The sequence below is a fragment of the Microcaecilia unicolor genome, chromosome 8 (assembly GCF_901765095.1).
Source record: "Microcaecilia unicolor chromosome 8, aMicUni1.1, whole genome shotgun sequence".
NCBI classification, from domain to species: Eukaryota; Metazoa; Chordata; class Amphibia; order Gymnophiona; family Siphonopidae; genus Microcaecilia; species Microcaecilia unicolor.
Genome location: NC_044038.1, coordinates 119,275,029 through 119,298,481, shown reverse-complemented (window position 1 = coordinate 119,298,481; position 23,453 = coordinate 119,275,029). Strand labels below are relative to the sequence as shown.

General features: G+C 52.4%; 1 protein-coding gene across 2 annotated transcripts in view; it reads right to left on the bottom strand.

The window, feature by feature from the left end:
• The window catches only part of MATR3 (matrin 3), a 354,187-nt gene that overhangs the window by 39,310 nt on the left and 291,424 nt on the right, over positions 1 to 23,453 (bottom strand). For both annotated transcript variants that reach the window (XM_030210961.1, XM_030210962.1), the window contains one exon: positions 17,654 to 17,894. In XM_030210961.1, the coding sequence (XP_030066821.1) occupies positions 17,654 to 17,894 (241 nt within the window). The remainder of the gene's footprint in view (positions 1 to 17,653; positions 17,895 to 23,453) is intronic.

The window sequence follows — 23,453 nt, the reverse complement described above, 5'->3', positions numbered from 1 at the left end:
AACATGGTCAATTGGGCCTCGCAACGGTGAGGACATAACTGAGATTGACCTAACATCTTATTCAACTAACAGAGTGTAGCCTGGAACAGAATAAAAAATGGGCCTAGGGGGGTGGAGTTGGATTCAAACCCCAAACAGATTCTGAAGCACCGACTGCCCGAACCGACTGTCGCGTCGGGTATCCTGCTGCTGGCAGTAATGAGATGTGAATGTGTGGACAGATGACCACGTCGCAGCTTTGCAGATCTCTTCAATAGTGGCTGACTTCAAGTGGGCCACTGACGATGCCATGGCTCTAACATTGTGAGCCGTGGCATGACCCTCAAGAGCCAGCCCAGCCTGGGCGTAAGTGAAGGAAATGCAATCTGCTAGCCAATTGGATATGGTGCGTTTCCCCACAGCCACTCCCCTCCTGTTGGGATAGATAGAAACAAACATTTGGGCAGACTGTCTGTTGGGCTGTGTCCGCTACAGATAGAAGGCCAATGCTCTTTTGCAGTCCAATGTGTGCAGCTGACGTTCAGCAGGGTAGGAATGAAGACGGGGAAAGAATGTTGGCAAGACAATTGACCGGTTCAGATGGAACTCCGACACCACCTTTGGCAAGAACTTAGGGTGAGTGCGGAGGACTACTCTATTATGATGAAATTTGGTATAAGGAGCATGAGCTACTAGGGCGTGAAGCTCACTGACTCTACGAGCTGAAGTTACTGCCACCAAGAAAATGACCTTCCAGGTCAAGTACTTCAGATGGCATGAATTCAGTGGCTCAAAAGGAGGTTTCATCAGCTGGGTGAGAACGACATTGAGATCCCATGACACTGTAGGAGGTTTGATGGGGGGCTTTGACAGAAGCAAACCTCTCATAAAGCGAACTAAAGGCTGTCCTGAGATCGGCTTACCTTCCACACGGTAATGGTATGCATTGATTGCGCTAAGGTGAACCCTTACAGAGTTGGTCTTGAGACCAGACTCAGACAAGTGCAGAAGGTAGTCAAGCAGGGTCTGTGTAGGACAAGAGCGAGGATCTAAGGCCTTGCTGTCAACACCAGACGGCAAACCTCCTCCATAAAAAGAAGCAACTCCTCTTAGTGGAATCTTTCCTGGAAGCAAGCAAGACACGGGAGACACCCTCCGACAGACCCAAAGACTACGCTCTCAACATCCAGGCCGTGAGAGCCAGAGACTGGAGATTGGGATGTAGAAGCGCCCTTTCGTTCTGGGTGATGAGGGTAGGAAAACACTCCAATCTCCACGGTTCTTCGGAGGACAACTCCAGAAGAAGAGGGAACCAGATCTGACGCGGCCAAAAAGGAGCAATCAGAATCATGGTGCCTCGGTCTTGCTTGAGTTTCAACAAAGTCTTCCCCACCAGAGGTATGGGAGGATAAGCATACAGCAGGCCTTCCCCCCCAATCCAGGAGGAAGGCATCCGATGCCAGTTGGCCGTGGGCCTGGAACAGAACTGAGGGACCTTGTGGTTGGCTCGAGATGCGAAGAGATCTACCAAGGGGGTGCCCCACACTTGGAAGATCCGGCGCACTACTCTGGAGTTCAGCCACCACTCGTGAGGTTGCATAATCCTGCTCAACCTGTCGGCCAGACTGTTGTTTACGCCTGCCAGATATGTGGCTTGGAGAAACATGCCAAAACGGCGAGCCCACAGCCACATGCTGACGGCCTCCTGACACAGGGGGCGAGATCTGGTGCCCCCCTGCTTGTTGATGTAATACATGGCAACCTGGTTGTCTGTCTGAATTTGGATAATTTGGTGGGACAGCCGATCTCTGAAAGCCTTCAGAGCGGTCCAGACCGCTCGTAACTCCAGGAGATTGATCTGTAGACTTCATTCCTGGAGGGATCAGCTTCCCTGGGTGTGAAGCCCATCGACATGAGCTCCCCACCCCAGGAGAGACACATCCGTAGTCAGCACTTTTTGCGGCTGAGGAATTTGGAAAGGGCGTCCCAGAGTCAAATTGGACCAAATCGTCCACCAGTGCAGGGATTCGAGAAAACTCGTGGACAGGTGGATCACGTCCTCTAGATCCCCAGCAGCTTGAAACCACTGGGAAGCTAGGGTCCATTGAGCAGATCGCATGCGAAGACGAGCCATGGGAGTCACATGAACTGTGGAGGCCATGTGGCCGAGCAATCTCAACATCTGCCGAGCTGTGATCTGCTGGGAAGCTCGCACCCGGGAGATGAGGGACAACAGATCGTTGGCCCTTGTCTCCGGGAGGTAGGCACGAGCCGTCCGAGAATCCAGCAGAGCTCCTATGAATTCGAGTCTCTGTACTGGGAGAAGATGGGACTTTGGATAATTTATCACAAACCCCAGTAGCTCCAGGAGTCAAATAGTCATCTGCATGGACTGTAGAGCTCCTGCCTTGGATGTGTTCTTCGCCAGCCAATCGTCGAGATAAGGGAACACGTGCACCCCAAGCCTGCGGAGCGCTGCTGCTACCACAGCCAGACACTTTGTGAACACCCTGGGCGCGGAGGCGAGCCCAAAGGGTAGCACACAGTACTGGAAGTGACGCGTTCCCAGACGGAATCGGAGATACTGTCTGTGAGCTGGCAGTATCGGGATATGCGTGTAAGCATCCTTTAAGTCCAGAGAGCATAGCCAATCTTTTTCCTGAATCATGGGAAGAAGGGTGCCCAGGGAAAGCATCCTGAACTTTTCCTTGACCAGATATTTGTTCAGGGCCCTTAGGTCTAGGATGGGACACATCCCTCCTGTTTTCTTTTCCACAAGGAAGTACCTGGAATAGAATCCCAGCCCTTCTTGCCCAGGTGGCACGGGCTCGACCGCACTGGCGCTGAGAAGGGCGGAGAGTTCCTCTGCAAGTTCCTGCTTGTGCTGGAAGCTGAAAGACTGAGCTCCCGGTGGGCAATTTGGAGGCATGGAGGCCAAATTGAGGATTATCCTTGTCGGACTATTTGGAGAACCCACTGGTCGGAGGTTATAAGAGGCCACCCTTTGGTGAAAAACTTTCAACCTCCCCCCGACCGGCAGATCGCCCGGCACTGACACGTTGATGTCGGCTATGCTCTGCTGGAGCCAGTCAAAAGCTCGCCCCTTGCTTTTGCTGGGGAGCCGTGGGGCCTTGCTGAGGCGCACGCTGCTGACGGGAGCGAGCGCGCTGGGGCTTAGCCTGGGCCGCAGGCTGTCGAGAGGGAGGATTGTACCTACGCTTGCCAGAAGAGTAGGGAACAGTCCTCCTTCCCCCATAAAAACGCCTACCTGATGAGGTAGATGCTGAAGGCTGCCGGCAGGAGAACTTGTCGAAAGCGTTATCCCGCTGATGGAGCTGTTCTACCACCTGTTCGACTTTTTCTCCAAAAATGTTATCTGCATGGCAAGGGGAGTCCGCAATCCGCTGCTGGATCCTATTCTCCAGGTCGGAGGCACGCAGCCATGAGAGTCTGCGCATCATCACACCCTGAGCAGCGGCCCTGGACGCAACATCAAAGGTATCAAATACCCCTCTGGCCAGGAATTTTCTACATGCCTTCAGCTGCCTGACCACCTCCTGAAAAGGCTTGGCTTGCTCAGAAGGGAGCTGGTCCACCAAGTCTGCCAGCTTCCGCACATTGTTCCGCATATGGATGCTCGTGTAGAGCTGGTAAGATTGAATCTTGGCCATGAGCATGGAAGAATGGTAGGCCTTCCTCCCAAAGGAGTCTAAGGTTCTGGGGTCTTTGCCCAGGGGCGCCGAAGCATGCTCCCTAGAACTCTTAGCCTTCTTCAGGGCCAGATCCACCACACCAGAGTCGTGAGGCAACTGAGTGCGCATCAGCTCTGGGTCCCCATGAATCCGATACTGGGATTCTAATTTCTTGGGAATGTGGGGATTAGTTAGTGGCTTGGTCCAGTTCGCCAGCAATGTCTTTTCAAGACATGATGCATGGGTACTGTGGACGCTTCCTTAGGTGGAGAAGGATAGTCCAAGAGCTCAAACATTTCAGCCCTCGGCTCATCCTCCACAACCACCGGGAAGGGGATGGCCGTAGACATCTCCCGGACAAAAGCCGAGAAAGACAGACTCTCGGGAGGAGAAAGCTGTCTTTCAGGGGAGGGAGTGGGGTCAGAAGGAAGGCCATCAGACTCCTCGTCAGAGAAATATCTGATATCCTCCTCTGCCTCCCACGAGGCCTCATCATTGGTATCAGACACCAGTTCACGGACCTGTGTCTGAAGCCGTGTCCGTCTCGACTCCGTGGAACCACGGCCATGGTGGGAGCGTCGAGAGGTGGACTCCCTGGCCGGCAGCAGCGAAGCTCCCTCCCCTGACGTTGTCGGGGAGTCCACCTGGGAGGCAGCCGAAACCAGTACCGCAAGCGGCACCGGTACCGGGGTCCTCACCCCGGGCAAAGGGCCAGCTGTCGCCTCACTCGACGGCACCGGTGGCGCAAGCACCCCCGGTACCGGAGAAAGGCGCAACAGGTCTTCCAGAATGCCAGGAAGAACGGCCCGGAGACTCTCGTGCAGAGCAGCTGTGGAGAAAGACTGGGAAGCTGGTGCAGGCATCGAGGTCAGAATCTGTTCCGGGCATGGAGGCGGTACCGGGCTGTCCGAGGTAGAACGCACCGACACCTCCTGAATGGAGGGTGAGCGGTCCTCCCGGTGCCGATGCCTGCTGGGTGCCGACTCCCTCGGCGACCCAGAGCTCCCGGTACCAAGTCGGGAAGGTGACCGGTGACGATGCTTCTTCGACTGAAGCATGTCACCGGAGCTCCCCGGTACCGAGGACGTTGAATCCAGACGTCGCTTCCTCGGGGCCGAAAATGGTCGATCCCGGGGGGGCTGTACCGTTACCCGAAGGCTCACCGCCACCAGCAGGGAAATAGACAGCCCTCACCTGCACTCCAGACGAAGCACCACCGTCCGACATCAGCACCAGAGGGGGTCCCGGTACCACCGACGCCCTCTTCCGAAGCCTCCGTACCGACGATGCAGGAAGAGGACGCCTCGATGCAGTCGATGTCGATGCGATCTCCGAAGACTGCGGTGCTGCCGACACCGATGCACCCGACGAATCTCTCGATGCCGATGCCGTCGAAGCACCAGAGAACAGAACGTTCCACTGGGCTAATCTCGCTACCAGAGTCCTCTTTTGCAAAAGAGCACAAAGACTACAGGCCTGCGGGCGGTGCCCAGCCCCCAGACACTGAAGACACGAGGCGTGCCTATCAGTGAGCGAGATTACCCGGGCGCACTGGGTGCACTTCTTGAAGCCGCTGGAAGGCTTCGATGTCATGGGCGAAAAAATCGCGCCGGCGAAATCAAAATTCGCGATGACGACAAGAGGCACCGAGACAAAAAGGGGAAAAAAACCCGTGCGGGCGGCCAACAAGGCCGCTCCCGAAAGCGAAAGAAAACTTACGCTGGGAAAAAGCTAGAAATACGGGAAAAAGGTTCTCTCTCTCTCTTTTTTTTTTGAAAAACACGAAAGACGCTCGAGGGTCCTCTGAGGAGCACGAAACGGCGGCAAAACACGACTGTTCCGAGCGCGGACAAAAGAAGACTGACTAACACGAGCTGGTTCGGGCGGGAAGACGACCGCGCATTCGCAGTGCGCATCAGCGCGCGAGGGCTAGCAAACGTCTTTGCTAGTGAAGATTCCGATTGGAGGGGGTGCCGTGGACGTCACCCATCTGTGAGAACAAGCAGCCTGCTTGTCCTCGGAGAATCTCTCTCTGTGGGGTGAAACGTCCTCCAAATATCTATTAAATCTACTAGCTTCCCCAGTCTTTTCAACCCCTGGCTAGTCGCTACTGCATCCCTCCTCTGCCCTTGGGAACTATTGTTGACTCCCTTACTGTATTAAAGTCGCCTCCGACTATTATCGATGTCCCAGCATATCCTAGCAGATGTCCTATCACCGAATTATTAAACTTATCTTACTGGTTAGGAGCGTATATATTACAGATCACAATCTTGTGCCCAGCCAACTCAAGCTCTACCAGAACATATCTTCCCCCCTGGATCTGTCATAAGGGTTTTCACCGCTGTTGCCACCCCTTTGCGAACCAGAATCACCACTCCCCTTTTTCCCCCTGTGCATCTGCAGCTATACAGTCTTGTACCCACCAGGTACGCATCTTAGCATGCTCCTCATGGCTGAGGTGTGTCTCTTGTAGCAGTGCTACATCAATTCTATGCCTTTGCAAATGTTTAAATATTTTAGTTCTTTTGATAGGAGAATTAATCCCACATGGAGACCCAGTCGGTTGATGACTAATGTCGCAAGTGTCCCACTTGTGAGACCTACCGGGGGGCATCCCAGCCTCTACCCTCCCGAGCCACGTGTTGTATGCTGCCCTTGTTCCGATCTGGTGTTATCCCTTCCTTCCCTTGTACATGGATCCTCGCTACTTCCATAACCCGTGCTACCTCCTTTAATATGTCTAGCTCCCCTGCCCCTCTCCCTCCCCTGTAGTTCCCTCACCCACTCCCTTCCCGTCCCTCCCCCCCCCCATTAGTGTTCCCTGAGAGGGAATCCTCACTTATAAATGCCCCCTGACCTCTCCCCCACTTTCCTCTGTGTGCTCTTTCCCTTCCGGACCCGGAGGCCCTTCCCCCACCTTTTAGTGTCGCTGCTGTGGCTCCTCTTAACATAGATTGGGGGGGGAGATAGTAACCTTAACAATTTAACATGCGCATCCGAGCTCCTAACTAGCCCAGGCCCCACACATACCCCGTACACTTTTCCCATTTAAAGACCCCCGACCCCCCCCCCGGCTCGTGCACAGGACTTCCCATCAACATCACTCTCTCAGACCTGTTAAACTTCTGCAACAACTGTAATAACGTCCTCTGTTAGTCCTTTCGGTATCTGGGGTACCGGAAATTATCAAACATGGGCAACAAATACTCCATGTTGCCTCCATCAAATTTCCTGCTTTAGGCTTCTTCAAGTTACTCAATCCGGCGGGTCTCTGCTCGGGCTGCCCATCTCTTCCTGTTCCATCTGGTCCACAAATTCCTTTGCTTCCTCCGCTTTTGCAAATGTGCGGGTTGTCCCGTTGTGCGTTATCTTTAAAAGCGCTGGGTACATCAAAGTAAAGCACTTCTTCATTGCGAATAATTTTGTGCATATTGGTGAGAAGGCTTTTCTTTTCCCCGCTACTCCCGCCGAATAGTCTTGAAAGCAAATAATCCGTTTGTTGTCAAACTCGCAGAAGGGAGAGATCAGGAGCCAGAGAAGTGTTCAGATGCTACCGCTTTCCAGCATGGCGTCACATGATTTTTTTTTTTAAGAGAAAGAAAGAAGGTGCGGACGGCGCCACTAAACTAAGAAAAAGCGGACAAGGCCGCTAAACCGCTTTCAGAGACTGACAACGGAGAGGGATGCAATGCAGTCTCTCTCCAAGTGCGGAAAACGAGAAACTGAGCGGGAGCAGTCGCGCACGGGCAAGAAGACGGCCGCGCATGCGTGGTGGGCGTGCCCCGCGCGGGACCTCCCGCAAGACTTTTTCCGGTTAGACAGGGCTGCAGTGGGTCGTCACCCAGTCGTGAGAACAAGCAGCCTGTTTGTCCTCAGAGAAATCCTTATTCATGGGAAAGGACCGCGCCTTATCCTGAATACCCTTAACCAAAGGGTCCACCTGCTTCATCTCTCACACAGGAAAGTCTACCTGCTCAAACTTAAGCGTAGAAATCACTTGATCTATAAGCTCCGCAAGCTCATCTCTCTGAAATATCCGTACCACTGAGGGACCCTGCCCAGGGATCACACAATCCTGCTCCTGAGAGCCCTCAAAAATATCAGCCTCCCCAAACTCACTAATAGCTTCTGAACCTGTAGGGGAACAACACTCTACCTCATCTGCCCACTCTAGACGGGGTCTTTTAGGTAGAATCCAACTGTGGGGGGAGATTTCCATGCCTGATAAAGTGTCCAAATTCTGGGGGAACCCCCCCCCCCCCCCCTTCATTTCCTAAAGGCTGGCTCACGAAGGGAGACACTGGCCCTAATACAGCAGGCTCTGCAGGGAGGGAAGAATTCAAAATGGCGGCCATTCCCGCCAACAAGGGACCCGCTGCGGACAATGCCGCTGGCGTGCCAGATACTAAAGGAGCCGCAGACGCTACTGGGACCTCCACCACCAAGTCCGTGGGAGCCGCGGATACCTGCTTCGGCTCCCTGCAGAGCCGACACTGACCTCCCCCCGGCACTTCTATCCCCCTACACGAACTCACGTGGCAACTGAGAAACTTCAGGTAAAAGCCTGCACTAAACTGCAGAACTGCTTCTCACAAAGTAGCAGTCCTGCTCCTCCAGTCAGCACAAGAACGATAGGCAGCTAACACGGAGCTGTTCGCTCCGAGAAGGTAAAATTATGTATAATCATACCTGATAATTTTCTTTCCATTAATCATAGCTGATCAATCCATAGACTGGTGGGTTGTGTCCATCTACCAGCAGGTGGAGATAGAGAGCAAACTTTTGCCTCCCTATATGTGGTCATGTGCTGCCGGAAACTCCTCAGTATGTCGATATCAAAGCTCCATCCGCAGGACTCAGCACTTAGAGAATTACACCCACGAAGGGACACTCTGCCCAGCTCACCACCGCCGAAATGGGGGAGGGGAATTAACCCAGCTCATCCCCACACAAGTGGGGGAGGGGAATCCGTCCAGCTCATCCCCGCGGAGCGGGGGAGGGACACCACACCCGCCGATGCGGGGGGATCTGGCTTATCCTGCAACCGCAACCGCGGGAGGAGCTGACTGACCCTAACACCGCCGAAGCGGGAGGGGTACAAAGCTGCCCTACAGCCGCACGAAGCGGGAGGGAGTGCCGGCAGAATTTTAAGTCTCAATCCAGCCCCGTAAAACGGAGGGGAGAGGAATGCAGCAGCTCACTAACACAAACTCGTCTTAACTCTTGAAGAATCCAAGTGAAAAAACTTGAACACGAAGTCTTTCTGAAGTAACTGAAGACTAAACTTGAACCTGAAATGCAACCAGAATAAAAACAGTACAGATATCTGGGAGGGGCTATGGATTGATCAGCTATGATTAATGGAAAGAAAATTATCAGGTATGATTATACATAATTTTACCTTCCATATCATCAAGCTGATCAATCCATAGACTGGTGGGATGTACCGAAGCAGTACTCACCCAGGGCGGGACATTGAAATCCCTGACCTCAACACTGAAGCTCCAAACCGGGCCTCCGCCCGTGCAGCCACAGTCAAACGGTAATGCTTGGAGAATGTATGAGCCGAAGCCCAAGTTGCCGCCTTGCATATCTCTTCCAAGGAGACGGATCCGGCCTCTGCCATCGAGGCCGCCTGAGCTCTCGTGGAGTGAGCCTTCAGCTGGATAGGCGGCACCTTCCCCGCGGCCACATAAGCCGCTGCAATGGCTTCCTTGACCCATCTTGCCACTGTAGGCTTAGCAGCCTGCAGACCCTTACGAGGACCTGCAAACAGGACAAACAGATGATCCGATTTCCGGAAATCATTGGTCACTTCCAAGTATCTGATGATGACTCGTCTCACATCCAGATATTTAAGAGCAGAGTACTCCTCTGGGTAGTCCTCCCTACGAAAGGAAGGGAGACAGAGCTGCTGATTCACATGGAAGCGAGAAACAATCTTGGGCAGGAAGGAAGGCACTGTGCGAATAGTCACTCCTGCCTCAGTGAACTGCAGAAAAGGCTCTCGACATGAGAGCGCCTGGAGCTCGGAAACTCTTCTGGCTGAAGTGATAGCCACCAAAAAGACTGCTTTCAACGTCAGGTCTTTCAGAGATGCCCTCGACAAGGGTTCAAAAGGCGGCTTCTGCAATGCTCTTAGTACCAGGTTGAGATTCCACGCAGGCACCACTGAGTGCAGAGGAGGGCGCAGGTGATTAACTCCCTTGAGAAAGCGCACCACATCTGGCTGCGAAGCCAGGGAAGCACCCTTCAGGCGGCCCCTGAAGCAAGCCAGAGCCGCTACCTGGACTTTAAGGGAACTGAGCGACAGGCCTTTCTCCAGACCTTCTTGCAGGAACACCAACACTGAAGAAATTGGAGCAGTGAAGGGAGAAAGTGAGCCTGCTTCACACCACGCTGCAAAGATACGCCAAACCCTGGCGTAAGCAGTAGAAGTAGAGCGCTTCCTCTCTCTCAGCATAGTGGCGATGACCTTGTCTGAGAAGCCCTTCTTCCTCAGACGCTGCCGCTCAATAGCCAGGCCGTAAGACCAAAGGGGGAGGGATCCTCCATCACCACGGGACCCTGATGTAACAGGCCCTGCTCCACTGGCAGCCGCAGAGGATCGTCGACTGAGAGCCTGATCAAGTCCGCATACCAGGGACGCCTGGGCCAATCCGGACCCACCAGGATTACCCTGCCGGGATGCTTTGCCACCCGGTCTAGCACCCTGCCCAACATGGGCCAGGGCGGGAACACATAGAGAAGCTCTTGTGTCGGCCACTGTTGGAGAAGAGCATCTACTCCCAGGGATCGAGGGTCCCGTCCTCTGCTGAAAAAGCGCGGCACTTGGCAATTGGCCGATGACGCCATCAGATCTAGGCTCGGCTGGCCCCAGCGCTTCGTGATGTCCAAGAACGCCTGAGCAGATAGCTGCCACTCTCCGGGCTCCAAGGTATGGCGACTGAGAAAGTCCGCCTTGACATTCATGACTCCGGCAATGTGGGCCGCTGAAAGCTGCTCCAGGTTCGCTTCCGCCCACTGGCAAAGATTCATAGCCTCCTTGGCTAGAGGGGCGCTCTTGGTACCTCCCTGGCGGTTGACATAGGCCACAGCCGTGGCATTGTCCGACAGGACCCGTACAGGCTTCAACACCAGTACCGGGATGAACTCCAAAAGCGCCAACCGAATGGCTCTGAGTTCCAGGAGGTTGATAGACCACTTTGCCTCTGCAGGAGACCAGAGCCCCTGCGCTGTCCTTCCCAAGCAGTGGGCTCCCCAGCCCGACAACGAGGCGTCCGTCGTGACGACAATCCACTCTGGGGTCACCAGAGGCATTCCCGCAGACAACTTGTCTGTCTGCATCCACCAGCTCAGCGCCCTGCGCACTGCTGGGTCCAAGGGAAGGCGCACAGCATAATCCTCCGACATCGGAGTCCAGCGCTGCAGTAAAGAGTGTTGAAGTGGTCTCATATGAGCCCTGGCCCAGGGCACAACTTCCATCGTGGCCGTCATAGAGCCCAACAGCTGCACATAGTCCCAAGCCCGAAGGGGAGAGGCTACTAGGAACTGGTCCACCTGAGCCTGAAGTTTGACAATCCGATTGTCTGGCAGGAACACTCTGCCCACTTGGGTGTCGAATCGAACTCCCAGGTACTCCAGGGACTGAGTCGGGCGCAGCTGGCTTTTCTCCCAGTTGATGATCCATCCCAGGGAGCTCAAAAGAGCAACTACCCGGTCCACAGCTTTGCCGCACTCTGCATAAGAGGGGGCTCGGATCAACCAGTCGTCCAGATAAGGATGGACTTGTACCCCTTCCTTTTGTAGGAAGGCCGCGATGACCACCATTACTTTGGAAAAGGTCCGCGGAGCAGTAGCCAACCCGAAAGGGAGGGCTCTGAACTGGAAGTGTCGTCCCAGGACTGCAAAACGCAGAAAGCGTTGATGAGGAGGCCAGATGGGAATATGCAGGTACGCTTCCTTGATGTCCAAGGATGCCAGGAACTCTCCTGCCTTCACTGCCGCTATAACAGAGCGGAGAGTCTCCATGCGAAAGTGCCGCACTTTCAAGGCCCGATTGACCCCTTTGAGGTCGAGGATAGGCCGGACAGAACCTCCTTTCTTTGGTACCACAAAGTAAATGGAGTAACGTCCCTTGCCAAGCTGACTTTCTGGCACCGGAACGACCGCGCCCAGGCGGATCAGATTGTCCAAGGTCTGCTGCACTGCCACAGCTTTGACCGGAGACTTGCAAGGAGAGAGTACAAACCCGTCTTTTAAGGGTCGGCAGAACTCTAGTTTGTAGCCGTCTCTGATGACTTCCAGCACCCACGCGTCTGAAGTTATTGTGGTCCACTCGCCCAGAAACGAGGACAGCCGTCCTCCAATCTGCACTGGGGCGTGGACCAAGACCCCGTCATTGGGTACGAGACCCTGGGGGAGGACCGGAGGGAGCACCACCGGGACGGCGGTCTCTGCGAAAGGAATGCTGCTTGGGGGAGAAATTCCTCTTGAAGGAAGAGGGGGCAGAGGAACCCGACTTGCCCGGGCGGTACCGACGGGCTTCCTGCAACCGTCCTCTGGAGGTACCGGGACGAGTACTAGCCCGAGCCCTGACCTCTGGTAATTTCTTGCCCTTAGACGTGCCGAGATCGGTCACGATTTTGTCCAGCTCGACCCCAAAGAGCAGCTTGCCTTTAAAAGGCAACCTAGCCAGGCGGGATTTAGAGGCGTGGTCAGCAGACCAATGTTTCAGCCAAAGCCACCGCCGCGCAGAGATTGTCTGAGCCATGCCTTTCGCTGAGGCCCTCAAGACATCATACAACAAGTCTGCCAAATAGGCTAAGCCCGATTCCAGGGCCGGCCAATCAGCCCTCAAGGAATGATCCGAGGGGGAAGCCCGCTGCACCATAGTCAGGCACGCCCTGGCCACATAGGAGCCGCAAACTGAGGCCTGCAAACTTAAAGCAGCCGCCTCAAAGGACGACCTTAAGGCCGCCTCCAATCTTCTGTCTTGGGCGTCCTTTAGGGCCGTGCCACCTTCCACCGGCAACGCCGTTTTCTTAGTCACCGCAGTGATTAAAGAATCCACGGTAGGCCACAGATAGGCCTCACGTTCACTCACAGCCAAAGGATAGAGGCGGGACATAGCCCTAGCCACTTTAAGGCTCGCTTCTGGGACATCCCATTGAGCCGAAATTAAGGTGTGCATGGCATCATGCACGTGGAAGGTTCTAGGCGGGCGCTTCGTCCCCAGCATAATGGCAGAGCCAACAGGGGCTGAGGGAGAGACATCCTCCGGAGAGGAAATCTTCAAAGTGTCCATGGCCTGTAACAACAGGTTGGGCAAATCCTCTGGGCTAAAAAGCCGCGCTGCAGAGGGGTCATCCGCTCCATCCGAGCGGGGATCCGTCTCCTCCAAGGAATCCGCAAAGGACCGTTGGGAGACCTCAGACACGCTGCCCTCATCTACATCGGAGGAGACAAATTCCTCCAAGGCCTGGGAATCAACCCGAGGGCGTTTACCTCTGGGAACCTCAACCTCTTTACCAGACGAGGGAGCAGGGGCAGCGTTGTGCATGAGGAAGGCCTGATGCAGCAGCAAAACAAACTCGGGGGAGAAACCCCCCAGACTGTGCACTTCCGCAGCCTGGGCAACAGCCCTAGACGCACCCTCAACCGGCGCTCGCAATAGCGGGGGAGAGACATGCTGCGCATCCAAAATGGCGTCCGGCGCGAAACTCCGCGAAGGAGCCGCGCGGGAAGAACGGCTCTTAACTTCAGCCGCTTCTGTGCCGTCGCCCAAATTAAGGGCGTTCATGGCATTAATGTCTCCAACCTCAAGGGCGGCCCAAGAAGAAGCCGTCCGAGCCGCGTGGCCGGCCAAGATGGCGGAGGCGAGGAGCGGGGGATGGGCGTTTATGGCGGGAAAAACCGCCACGCCGGAGGAAGGACCGGGACATTCATCGGTCACGAAACTGTCACCCAACAAGGGCGAATCAGGCTTTAAGACCCCCGCATCCCCTCTAGAAGCGCTCAAGCGACCCGGGGAGCGACCCTTTGCGCCCTCGCCCTCCGACGCCATATGCCACGAGGAGAAGAATCGGGGAACCCCCTGCCCGCTATAAAAAGGTAAAAATTACCTGCTGTCTGCTCCGAGTTGTAACGACCTGGTGTCCCAGTGAGTAGCTGCAAAAGACGCTTAAATAAACGTCGAAATAAACGCCTTTAAGGACGTTCAAAATTTTTTTTTTTTTTTTTTTTTTTTTTAACGGAGCCAGCGGGAGGGGGGAGAAAAGGAGGGACCTGGCACCACCAGGTTTGCACTTGCTCAAAAGAGCCCTCAACCCCAGGCACTCAACAAAACCTAAAAATTAGGCTTGGAGGCCTAGCCAGAGCTGCTGCTGTGTGTGACCACCACCTGCTGAGATAGAGAACATACTGAGGAGTTTCCGGCAGCACATGACCACATATAGGGAGGCAAAAGTTTGCTCTCTATCTCCACCTGCTGGTAGATGGACACAACCCACCAGTCTATGGATTGATCAGCTTGATGATATGGAATTATTTATTTTTTAAAACAAGTACAATGAAGCCTGACAGCTGCAGATTGTAAGGGCACTCAAGGCTCCCGTCCAGACACAAAGCAGCCAATACCGGAGAGAGAGCAGCAGAGGGGGAGGGACCAGACTAAGCAGATTTGACACCCCAAGGGGACAGACCGGGCCCCACCGGACCCAGACACCCAAAGCACTTTTCCTCTTTTTTTTTTTTAACCACACACAGGATTCTAAGTAACAGGGAAAAAATAAAAATTCCCCAATTTATATATATATATAATTTAAATACCTCACTAGACTAGTAAGATTGCACAGGTTGTACTTCTACCTCTGCTGGAGACTGAGAAAATACTGGCTAGTTGGGGTTCTGCACAGGTTATATGTACAGAGTTCAAAGCTCAGTGTTTCTCAGTCTCCCTCTGCTGGTAGGAGTGCATAACCCAAGCGTCTTGACCAGTCTGGTCACCGAGGAAAAGTCAATTTTTTGGACACCACAGTCTCAAAAGTGATGGCTACTTAAAAACATCCATATACAAGAAACCCACAGACAGACGCAGCTACCTCCACAACTCCAGCTTCCACCCTTCACATACAAAAAGATCCATTATTTACAGCCAAGCCACAAGGTACCACCGTATCTGCTCTGACCCAGGGGACAGAGAGACAACTCGGAATCCTGACTGCATCCTTTGAACAGAAAGGTTACAATCCCAAAATAATCTCCAAGAATATTGCCTCCCCCCTCAAAACACCCAGAGAAAATCTGCTACAGTGCAAGGAAAAGAAAGCCACAGACAGAATCCGCCTTATAGTGACATACAACCCAGAGCTGGAAAAATTAAGAAAAATCATAAAATATCTGCAGCCTCTACTCCAGGAGGGTGAATTACTAAAAGATATTCACATCCCCACCAGTGCTGGCCTTCAGACAGCCACCCAACTTAAAACACAAGCTAATTAGAAGTAAGCTCCCAACAGACTCAAAAAGAAGATAATGGCACACATCCTTGCAATATATCCAGCTGCAAACTACGCCAAAACATTTCACAGGACCCCACGGTCATTCACAAAGGAAAAATATTCAACATTAAGGAATCTTTCACATGCTCATCTTCCAATGTGCTATATATCATTCAGTGTAAAAAAAAAATGCAGTGAAGGGTGCTACATTAACTAGTCAGATGCTAAAGAGATTTAATTTACATAGACACCATATGAAAAATGCTAGTACCAACCAGGATGTCACTTTTGTGGGGCAACACTTTACAAAACCAGAACACTGTACCAGTGATGTTATGGTAAGAATCCTAAAAGGTAATTTTAAAACAATACAGGAACATAAGGCCTTTGAAGTCAGAATGATTGAATATTTTGGCACCCACCAGACGGGACTTAAAGATCTGGGTTTTCTAGCCCATTATAAACCATAAAATTGTACTGCTTTGTCACCCTCCTATCTCCATGCATATCTCCCTGTCCCTCATCCACCCAACTCTCCCTGTCTCACCTATGCACCCTCATCCTGTTAGATTGTCACTGAAATGCTTTGATGTTTCACTTATATATACTGTCATCTACCAACATTTGCTTATTTCCAATCTGACGAAGGGCTACCTTCGAAAACTAATCAAAAAATGTATTAAGTTATGTCCAATACAAAAGCTATCTTATTTTCTTTTCCATGTTTTATTTCTATTGATTACCTCTAAAAGTGGACTAACACGACTACCACATCTATCTACTCTAGATGACTCTAGAAGAGAACCAAGAGAGAAAAAAAAGCTTATGTGGTACTTAGCCCATCCCAGTGCATCCCAGGATGCACCAGGCAGGGGCTGGGCACTACCATCCTCCTGCCACCAATTCAAAAGGTATGCGGGGGGGAAGCTTGACAGGGGGTCCACTGGAGCACTTTGGTGGAGGGCGGTGGTCTTTGGGAAGGGTCCGATCATCCCTGCACATACATACAAGTGCTGTGCCAGGAACATTTGGATCCCTTTACCGACCAATGCTCAAAATTAACAGCATTCAGAGACAGCCTATGAAGATGTAGGAGCCCAATTGAAGTGGTGTCCCAACTTTGGGGAATTTGGTGCATTGGCAGTGGCACCGCTTCCGCGAAGGGGGAGCAGTCCTGATTGTGCCAATACTTGGGTACCAGCCATGACAATGTCCTGGTACTACATGTCTATCAACAAAGGTGAAGAAGCAGGGACATCAGGATCACTTGGTGCCAATACGGATGATATAGTATCCCTGTGGGTCTTGGGTGTCGAGTTAGATACGTGGCACAAGCAGGTACTACCAATGCCCGATGTCAAGTCAGGTGGAGATCTCCTCAATGCCGATGAGTATCCAGCATTGATGCAGCTCCTGATGTGCACCTCTCTGTTCTTTTCTGTGTTTGAGAACAGAGTTTATAGTAAAAGGGAAGATGATCAGGACCAAGGCACAGTAGGCACCAGTTACATTAGTCACAGCCATGGTCCTACAATTCTTAAACCTGCTGGAAGGTTTTGTGACATACGTGGGAAAATAGCTGAAACGAAATTGGACAGCTCAACGTTGAAGAAAAAGGGAACTTTAAAAAGTTTTTTTTTGCTGCGACCAGGAGCTTCAAGTCTAAGCATGCCATGAGCTGCAAAAAATCAAAAGAAACAGCTGCAAAACAACAACAAAAAAGCTATGAGGAAATGAATCAGCTGAGGGTGCTGTGTGAGTCAGGTAGGCAACTGCACGGTCAGGCCTGCAAAACAAAACAAAACAAAACAAAAAAAAAAACCACACTTCTAGAAGCTAAAGGAACTGCATCAGGGCTGTTGGGAGACATCACCTGCCATGTGAGAACTTTAGTCCGGCTTGTACTCTGAAAATGCTTAGTGCACCTACATGCATGCTCTCAAAAAAAAATATGCAAACTAGAGCATCCATCCACCTCTAACACATTGAAGAACCCCCACCTCCCCCCCCGCCTGTTCTGAAGACTCTAGCGGGTCTAATGAGAGTAGGAGGACAACTTCTGCTAACAGGAATTTCTTAGGTGTGTGTTTGGGGCTGGGGGAATGGACGCTGTGTTTTGCACATGTTTGGCAACAGGCACGCAGGTGTCTCCAGCTTTTACCAACCGATCGAAGCTGGCATGGGGATGTTCCTGGGAGGTGGTTCCTTCCCAGGGGGGGCGCCATGCTGCTTGTCCACTGTTCAATATCTGCTGCTCTGAGAGTGTACTGTACTCTCCCACCTCTTTTGTCACTGCCCGAGAATAATCAGCTAGATCTTCACACTAGGGCTATTCATAGAACTGTAATATGGGCCCAAAACCCAGCCTGCTTGGTACTAAGCCTTCAGAATTACAACACATTTACAAGAGATATAGAGTGCACCTAAACAAGCAACAGTCTATTTCTACTCTATGGAGTTGGCATTTTGAATTCTTACCAACAGGATTGTTTGGCTGACGTCCACTCATATAGTCCTCTGGAGCTAAGTTGCTTGCTTCTGCTTCCTCTGGTGTTTGCCCCTTCTGTAGCTCCAGTGCACTGCAGCCTTCAATACCTCTGGTTCTTCTTGTTATTCTTCTCGTCTTAACACCGATACCAGTCTTTTGACCATCTAACTCTTCGTCATCACCAACTTCATCCAATGTCACAAAATCCTCCATGTTTCCTGGGAAGCGTTTCTAATGTAGAAGCAAACAATTACTTTGTGTAGAATTACAGGGCTAATTAGTGTAAGTTGCAGGATTGCAGCTTTTTCCTACCAAGCTTATGCCTCAGGCTCAAAACTAGTCTTCCTAACTTTAATTGTTCCACTTCTCTCACTCTACCCAAATAGAGAATATAATTAGTCAATTTATCTACAAAAGTTCATAGTAACAATCAATAAAGCGAAGATACTTGCGCAACCACGCCCCTCAGTTTAATTCAACAGCATAAGAAAAAAGAAAAAACAACTCCAAGGGGAAGTGGGCGGGATTGTGAGCATAAGAAGCCTGCTGTCCTTGGAGAATAACTGCTACAGGTTAAGTGTGTTCACTTTTTCCGAGGACAAGCAGGCTTGCTTTTTCTCAACAGTGGGGAATCCCTAGCATTCAGGCTTACTCAAAACAAACACTGGTCAATTAGGCCTCGCAATGGCGAGGACATTACACAGACTAACCTGAAGAGTAAAGCCTGGAACAGAACAAAATGGGCCTAGGAGGGTGGAGTTGGATTATAAGAGAAAATTAGGTTCTTACCTTGATAATTTTCTTTCCTTTAGTCACAGCAGATAAATCCATTAACTGATGGGTTGTATCCGCCTACCAGCAGGTGAAGATAGAGAACACTGAAAACCCACAGTGACCCTTTGACGGCTAGTCCCCAACTGCCTTCAGTATTTGAGATTTCCAAAGCAGAGTGAACCATAAAGGTATAATCACAAACTTTCCTTACAGCGAACGCCCCAGAACAGGAGCAATAACCATGCGAAGGAGGGACGATCTCAACCTCCTGTAGTAGAACATCATGTAGAAATTCTGAGAACTGGTTTCCAACTTCTCCCAAAGAGATTTATATCTGCATGAAAGATCTGAACAAAAAACAAAGTCAGACAGGGAGGGATCATGGATTCCATATGCTGTGACTAAAGGAAAGAAAATTACTAATGCAAGAACCTAATTTTCCCTTCCTTGTCATGAGCAGCAGATGAATCCATTAACTGATGGGATGTACAAAAGCACTCCCTAAATACGGTGGGAACAGGCCACACCGCGAGCAAGCACTTGTGCTCCAAAAATAGCGACCTGCATCGCTGCAACATCCAGCCTGTAATACTGAACAAATGAGCGCTGAGAAGCCCACTACAGATCTCTTGGAGAGCGCACCCGTTTCAGCCGAGGAGGAAATCACTCTCGTGGAATGCGCCAGATACGCAGAAAAACTGACTTCCTTGAGTCAATGGGCTATAGTTGTCACGTCTGTGGCCGTGACAACCCTCAGACTTACCCTGTTTCTGGGAGTCAGTGGTTGTGCTGGCTTCTGCCTCTTCCAAGATGGCTGCCGCCGACTCCTCTATGCCAGTATCCAAGATGGCTCCCGCTGGGCTGACTTCTCTGTGTGTCAAGCCTCTGTTTGGGTGCAAGGTGATTGCTGCAGCTGTGCTTCTGGTGTGGAAGGGCTTTATTAATCACTTAGAGACTACAGCCCTTGCCTTTGCATCGCATCTAAGGGTCCTGGTGTATAGAGTGCTCTGTACACTGTTTCAGTGTTTGCTCTGTGTGAGTTTCTATGTTTGACTAGCCAGCTTAGGCACCGTGTGGCTTGTTAGCCTGTGTATAGCTTTGCTAGTTCTCTGTGTATGTTCCTAGTGTTAGACTAGCCAGCTTAGGCACCGTGTGGCTTGTTAGCCTGTGCATAGCTTTGCTAGTTCTCTGTGTTTGTTCCTAGTGTTAGACTAGCCAGCTTAGGCACCGTGTGGCTTGTTAGCCTGTGCATAGCTCTGCTAGTGCTCAGTGTTTGTTCCTAGTGTTTGACTAGCTAGCGTAGGCACCGCTTGGCTTGTTAGCCTGTGTATAGCTTTGCTAGTTCTCTGTGTATGTTTCCAGTGTATGACTTGTTAGCTGGGGCACAGCTTTGGTTGTTAGCTGGTGTATAGCCTTACTAGTCTCCTGCATTTGCTCTGTGTATGTTTCCTGTGTATGACTTGTTAGCTTGGGCATAGCTTTCCTACTAGCTTGTATAGTTGACTAGTCTTCTGGTGTTTGCCTGCTGTGTTCCGTGTATGTTTCTTTTGTTGCTGGAGCTTCTGCCCTTGTTCAGTCTGTTGCCAGTACTCCGTGATACTGAAGCTCCAGCCCTAGTCTTGTTCCTTGACTTATTGCTTTGAACCTGCCTGCTGCCGGAACCCAGACATTCCCTGCCGGTCTGCCCTGCCTTCGCCTAGGTGCCTGGGGGCACTCCTGGATCCTGATTCCTGCTGTTCCTGATTACAAGCTCCAGTTCCGGTCTTTCCTGTAAGCCCTGCCGGCCGCCCGAACCTGAGGGCTCAACCCTCGGGGAAAGGTGGTCAAGCGTAGGTGAAGCCTAGGTCCAGTGTGTCCCAGTCCAGCGGGTTCCGCTCCAGTGTGTTCCAGTCCAGTGCGCACCAGTCCGGTGCGTTCCAGTTCCGAGTATTCCTGTGTAGAACTCCATTCCGGGGTTCCGGTCCAGTCTTGTCTCATCTCTACCTGGAAGGTGATCTTGCCTGCCACTGCCGCTCCACGGTAGTGGCCCATGGACTCACGAACCCAGTGCTCCGGGGAAGAAGCCTGACAGTATGCCAAGGTCCTCGAGCACGCGACAGGATGCAAAGGCCATGAGTTCGGCGAGATCATCGGTCCAGGTGGGCTGTCTGCCCATGACTTTGTTCCCTATGGACAATCCGGGTTCCGACCCCGGTGTAACTCCTGATTCCGGTTCAGATTCCAGTTCCGACCCGATTTTGTCTTTGCATTCATTCATGACCCTCCAGGAGTACCGGGTCCAACTTTTGTCTGATCCAGCCCTGAAAGATACTCTGGAAGCAGCAGTGGAGAGAGAGCGCGTTTCTGGGCGAAGATTTTTTGAAGACCCCGTTTCTGCTCTGGATCCCTCTTCGAAGCTCTTCATATACCGCTTCCAACTTTTCTCGGTTCCAGCGCTGCGGGATACGCCAGAAGCTGAGGCTGACAGAAGACGCCGGGGACTTCCTCCACGCCGGGCTCCTCAGCTGCCTCAGCCGAGCAATCAGCGGTACCCATGGTGGGTTCGCGCCTCTTCAGGACTGCAGTCCACCCGCGCTGAGTCCAGTCCGAGGAGGGGTTCAAGTGGAGCCGGTGAGGCCTCGGAGGTCTGGCCGAGTGAGGCGTCGGACAAAGCCTCTGAGTCCAGTCCTAGTGGTGCCGCCACCAAAGCGCTTGAGTCCAGCCCAGGGGATGCGTCAGACTGAGCCTCCGATTCCAGTCCAAGTAACGATTCCACTTAAGCCTCCGAGTCCAGTCCGAGGGAGGCTTTCGATTGAGCCTCGGATTCCTGCTCGAGTGGCGCTCCAGGTCGAGCCTCCAGTCCTCGTTCAAGTGGCACGCCCTTTGAAGTCTCCGAGTCCAGTCGAGGGAAGCTTTCGATGGAGCCTCGGATTCCTGTGCAAGTGGCGCTTCGGGCCGAACCTCCAGTCCTCCTTCAAATGGCACGCCCTTTGAAATCTCTGAGTCCAGTCCGAGGGGTGCTTCTGACGGAGTATCCGAGGCCTGTGCAAGTGGCACTCCGGGTCGAGTCTCCGGTTCTTGTCCAAGTGACCCGTCCAGTTAAGCCACTGAGTCCAGTGCGAGGGGGGCTTCTAACCAAGCCTCCGGTGCCAGTCCACAGGGTGGTTCAGGTGGCACCTCCGCTCCAAGTAAGCTCCGAAGCCCAGTTCGAGGGGCGCTTCAGATCGAGCCTCCGGTCCCTGTCCAAAGGGGGTGTTCGGCCAAGCCTCAGTTAAAGTTCCGTCCCTGCCAGGAGGCAGCGGGCGCCGCGAGTTGCAGTTCCAGTCAAGATGCTGAGTCTGGATCGAGTTGCAGTTCCAGTCAAGATGCTGAGTCTGGATCGAGTTGCAGTTCCAGTCAAGATGCTGAGTCTGGATCGAGTTGCAGTTCCAGTCAAGATGCTGAGTCTGGATCGAGTGCAGAGGCCAGCCGAGATATTGAGTCCACGATGAGTGCTGAGTCTGCGCCAAGTGCAGAGGCCAGCCGAGATATTGAGTCGGCTCTTGAGGATGGGATGACGCTCCAAGGGCACCGTGATAAACTTTGTTCTGATCCTGCCCTGGGGAATATTCCTGAAGCTAAGGCTAGAGAGACATCCCAGTCCGGCCAGAGGGGTGCGTCCAGCCTTGCAGCTGAATCTCTTCCTAGTTCCAGTTCCAGCCAAGATGCTGCGCCTGCTCCGAGTTCCAGTTCCAGCCAAGATGCTGAGCCTGCTCCGAGTTCCAGTTCCAGCCAAGATGCTGAGCCTGCTCCGAGTTCCAGTTCTAGCCAAGATGCCGAGTCCGTTCCAAGAACCAGTGTTAGCCAAGAGGCTAAATCTTTTCTGAGTTCCAGGATCAGCCGGGAGGCTGAGTCCGTTTCCAGTTCCAGTGTCCGTCAGGAGGCTGACCTCCTGCTGAGTTCCAGTTCAAGTCAGGCTCCTGAATCCAGTTCCAGTTATAGTCAAGGGGTTGATTCCAGTCCGGGTCCCAATCCCGGCTCTGTTTTGAATGCCAACCCAGGTTCTAGTTCCAGATCTACTTCTGTTCAGACTTCTAGTTCCTGTCAAGACTGGAATGCCACTTCGGGCCCCAGCCCAGCTGTTGATGTTAGCTGGGGTAGTGGCTCCAGCCTTGTTTTTGCCATTACATGGAATTGCCAAGAGGTCCAGGACATTGTGGGCTCCCTTAGGGAAGGGTTACTTTTGAATTGTGTTCCTCTTGATGCATCCATGTTCCTGAGGTTGCCCCGTGGTGACTCGAAGGAGCGTCCTGGTCACAAGTTCTACTTTTGTCTGCCAGTTTTGAACTTCCTTGTGACTTCCAGTCCAGTGATCTATGTCTGGCTTTTGAGACCCATCAGGAAGTTTCACCATAGTTACCCCTGGATACCTGAACGCCTCCGGGAGACCGAGAGGGGGGTCTTGAGGAGGGGATACTGTCACGTCTGTGGCCGTCACAACCCTCAGACTTACCCTGTTTCTGGGAGTCAGTGGTTGTGCTGGCTTCTGCTTGTCTCTGTGTCTGTCTTAGTTTCTCTCTGGCTCTGTGTGCTGATTGCCCTACTGAACCTCACCTGTGTGGGCTATGCCTCTTCCAAGATGGCTGCCGCCGACTCCTCTATGCCAGTATCCAAGATGGCTCCCGCTGGGCTGACTTCTCTGTGTGTCAAGCCTCTGTTTGGGTGCAAGGTGATTGCTGCAGCTGTGCCTCTGGTGTGGAAGGGCTTTATTAATCACTTAGAGACTAAAGCCCTTGCCTTTGCATCGCATCTAAGGGTCCTGGTGTATAGAGTGCTCTGTACACTGTTTCAGTGTTTGCTCTGTGTGAGTTTCTATGTTTGACTAGCTAGCTTAGGCACCCGTGTGGCTTGTTAGCCTGTGCATAGTTCTGCTAGTTCTCTGTGTTTGTTCCTAGTGTTAGACTAGCCAGCTTAGGCACCGTGTGGCTTGTTAGCCTGTGCATAGCTTTGCTAGTTCTCTGTGTTTGTTCCTAGTGTTAGACTAGCTAGCGTAGGCAC